General features: G+C 66.3%; 1 protein-coding gene across 1 annotated transcript in view; it reads left to right on the top strand.

Moving 5' to 3' along the window:
• Positions 1-175: 175 nt before the first annotated feature.
• The window catches only part of LOC104624576 (SHC-transforming protein 2-like), a gene marked incomplete at both ends in the record, with an annotated part of 2,311 nt that continues 603 nt past the window's right edge, over positions 176-1,883 (top strand). The window contains 7 exons of the mRNA XM_010291976.1: positions 176-261; positions 696-756; positions 949-1,068; positions 1,194-1,247; positions 1,416-1,467; positions 1,644-1,770; positions 1,841-1,874. Coding sequence (XP_010290278.1) covers positions 176-261; positions 696-756; positions 949-1,068; positions 1,194-1,247; positions 1,416-1,467; positions 1,644-1,770; positions 1,841-1,874 — 534 coding nt within the window. The remainder of the gene's footprint in view (positions 262-695; positions 757-948; positions 1,069-1,193; positions 1,248-1,415; positions 1,468-1,643; positions 1,771-1,840; positions 1,875-1,883) is intronic.

The following is a 1,883-nucleotide window of genomic DNA, read 5'->3' as shown; positions in this document are numbered from 1 at the left end:
CCTCCCAGGGTGGCACAAGCCATAGCACACAGATGAGTTTGTCAGATCTCAGCGTGGAATCTGGGCATGTGAAGGGGCATTTTGGGGTGGAGGTTGAAAGGGTGCCATGTGTTGAGGTGAGAGCTTTTGAAGGGGCCCTTCTCACTGACACCTGGCTCCTGTGCTCTGACTGTATGTTGTCCCCCCACAGTATATGGGGTGCATTGAGGTGTTGCGTTCCATGAGGTCCCTTGACTTCAACACCCGGACACAGGTCACCAGGTACAGCCCCACGGTCCTGCTCTCCTGCACCCCAATGCCATCTGGAGCCCTCGGCAGCCCTGGGTGCTCCCCCTCCCCTGGGGCCCTGTGGAGAGGGGGAAACACAGGGCTGGGGTCTGTGGGAACACGGGGACGGGATCTGGGGGAGCCCTGGCCCGCGGGATCCGCCCTGCACGCAGGGACATGGATGAAGGGCACTGCCGCGGATCAATGGGTGGAAAGAGGAGAAGGGAGGTGGCCCCAGACAGGATTACGTACCGCGGGCCCATGACGTGGGGCAGCGCTGCGAGGACGCTGTGGCACTCAGGGCTGTGCGGGCTGATGCCCCCAGACCCTGCGGAGCCACCGGCAGGGAGGTGGCTGGGAAGGGGCTGGAGGGCTGCAGGGGCGGGCGGTTCTGCAGCAAAACCCCAGCCGGGGGCCATGGCTTGCAGGGAAGCCATCAACAGACTGTACGAGGCGGTCCCGGGCGTGAAGGGCATCTGGAAGAAGAAGGTGAGTTGCCACCCAGCCTGTCCTTGCCTGGGCTCCTTCCTGGGGTGAGCCAGGGCTGTGGGACAGGGCGCCGGGGGTGCCTGCCCAGTTTGTGGGGCAGAGCCTGCGGTCTCTTGGGGCACCCCTGTTTGCCTCCACCCCAGGAAACATGGTCCCAAGGGGCTCCATCGCCCATGCTCCTCCTCCCATCAGGCTCCCAACAAAGCCCTCTTCTCCATCCTGGGCAAGAGCAACCTCCGCTTCGCTGGCATGAGCATCGCTGTCAACATCTCTGTTGATGGGCTGAACCTCATGATCCCCACCACGCGCCAGGTGAGAGCCATCCCCAGGGATGCGGCCCCAGCACCTGCCACCTCCCAGCCCTCTCCCTCCCGCTGCGAACCAGGGAGCTGGCGGCCCCCATGCTAATGCCCCTGCGGGCCATGTTCCCCCCGCAGATCATCGCCAACCACCACATGCAGTCCATCTCCTTTGCCTCTGGCGGGGACACGGTGAGGCACATGCACCCCAGCCCTCCCCTGGCTGCGGGGACAGGGGCAGCCTGGTCCTGGGGCAGGACTTGGGGCTGGGGCCAAGCCCATCCCCTCGTCCCAGCGGCCCCAGCCCTGCTCCCTGCATGGCAGCAAGACGTGGGCCCTGAGCTCCCCGTGTGCCCCCAGGACACCATGGACTACGTCGCCTACGTCGCCAAGGACCCCATCAACCAGAGAGGTGACGCTGGCCCCCACCCCCCGGGAGCTCTGCAGAAGAGGAGGGATGTGCTGGGGGATGAAGCCTGGAGGAGGCAATCCTTCGTGGGGGGCATGAGGGGCGGCTCAGGGTGGTCCCAGAGGGGTGATGGGCGCACAGGAGATGCTCGAGCCATCTGCCCCCCTGTGTCTCCGCAGCCTGCCACATCCTGGAGTGCTGCGAGGGGCTGGCGCAGAGCGTCATCAGCACGGTGGGACAGGCCTTCGAGCTGCGCTTCAAGCAGTACCTGCACAGCCCCCCCAAGGTGGTGGTACCCCCAGACAGGTAGGGGGGCCAGGACCCTGCTGCAGCCCCACACCCTGGGCACGTCCCTGGCTGGGGGTTGCTCTGGGAGCCCCCGTCCCTGCTGGGGGGGGGGGGGGCTCGAAGCCGGGCGG

Source organism: Phaethon lepturus, unplaced genomic scaffold, assembly GCF_000687285.1.
Source record: "Phaethon lepturus isolate BGI_N335 unplaced genomic scaffold, ASM68728v1 scaffold43327, whole genome shotgun sequence".
NCBI lineage: Eukaryota > Metazoa > Chordata > Aves > Phaethontiformes > Phaethontidae > Phaethon > Phaethon lepturus.
This window is presented reverse-complemented; position numbering and strand designations above follow the sequence as displayed.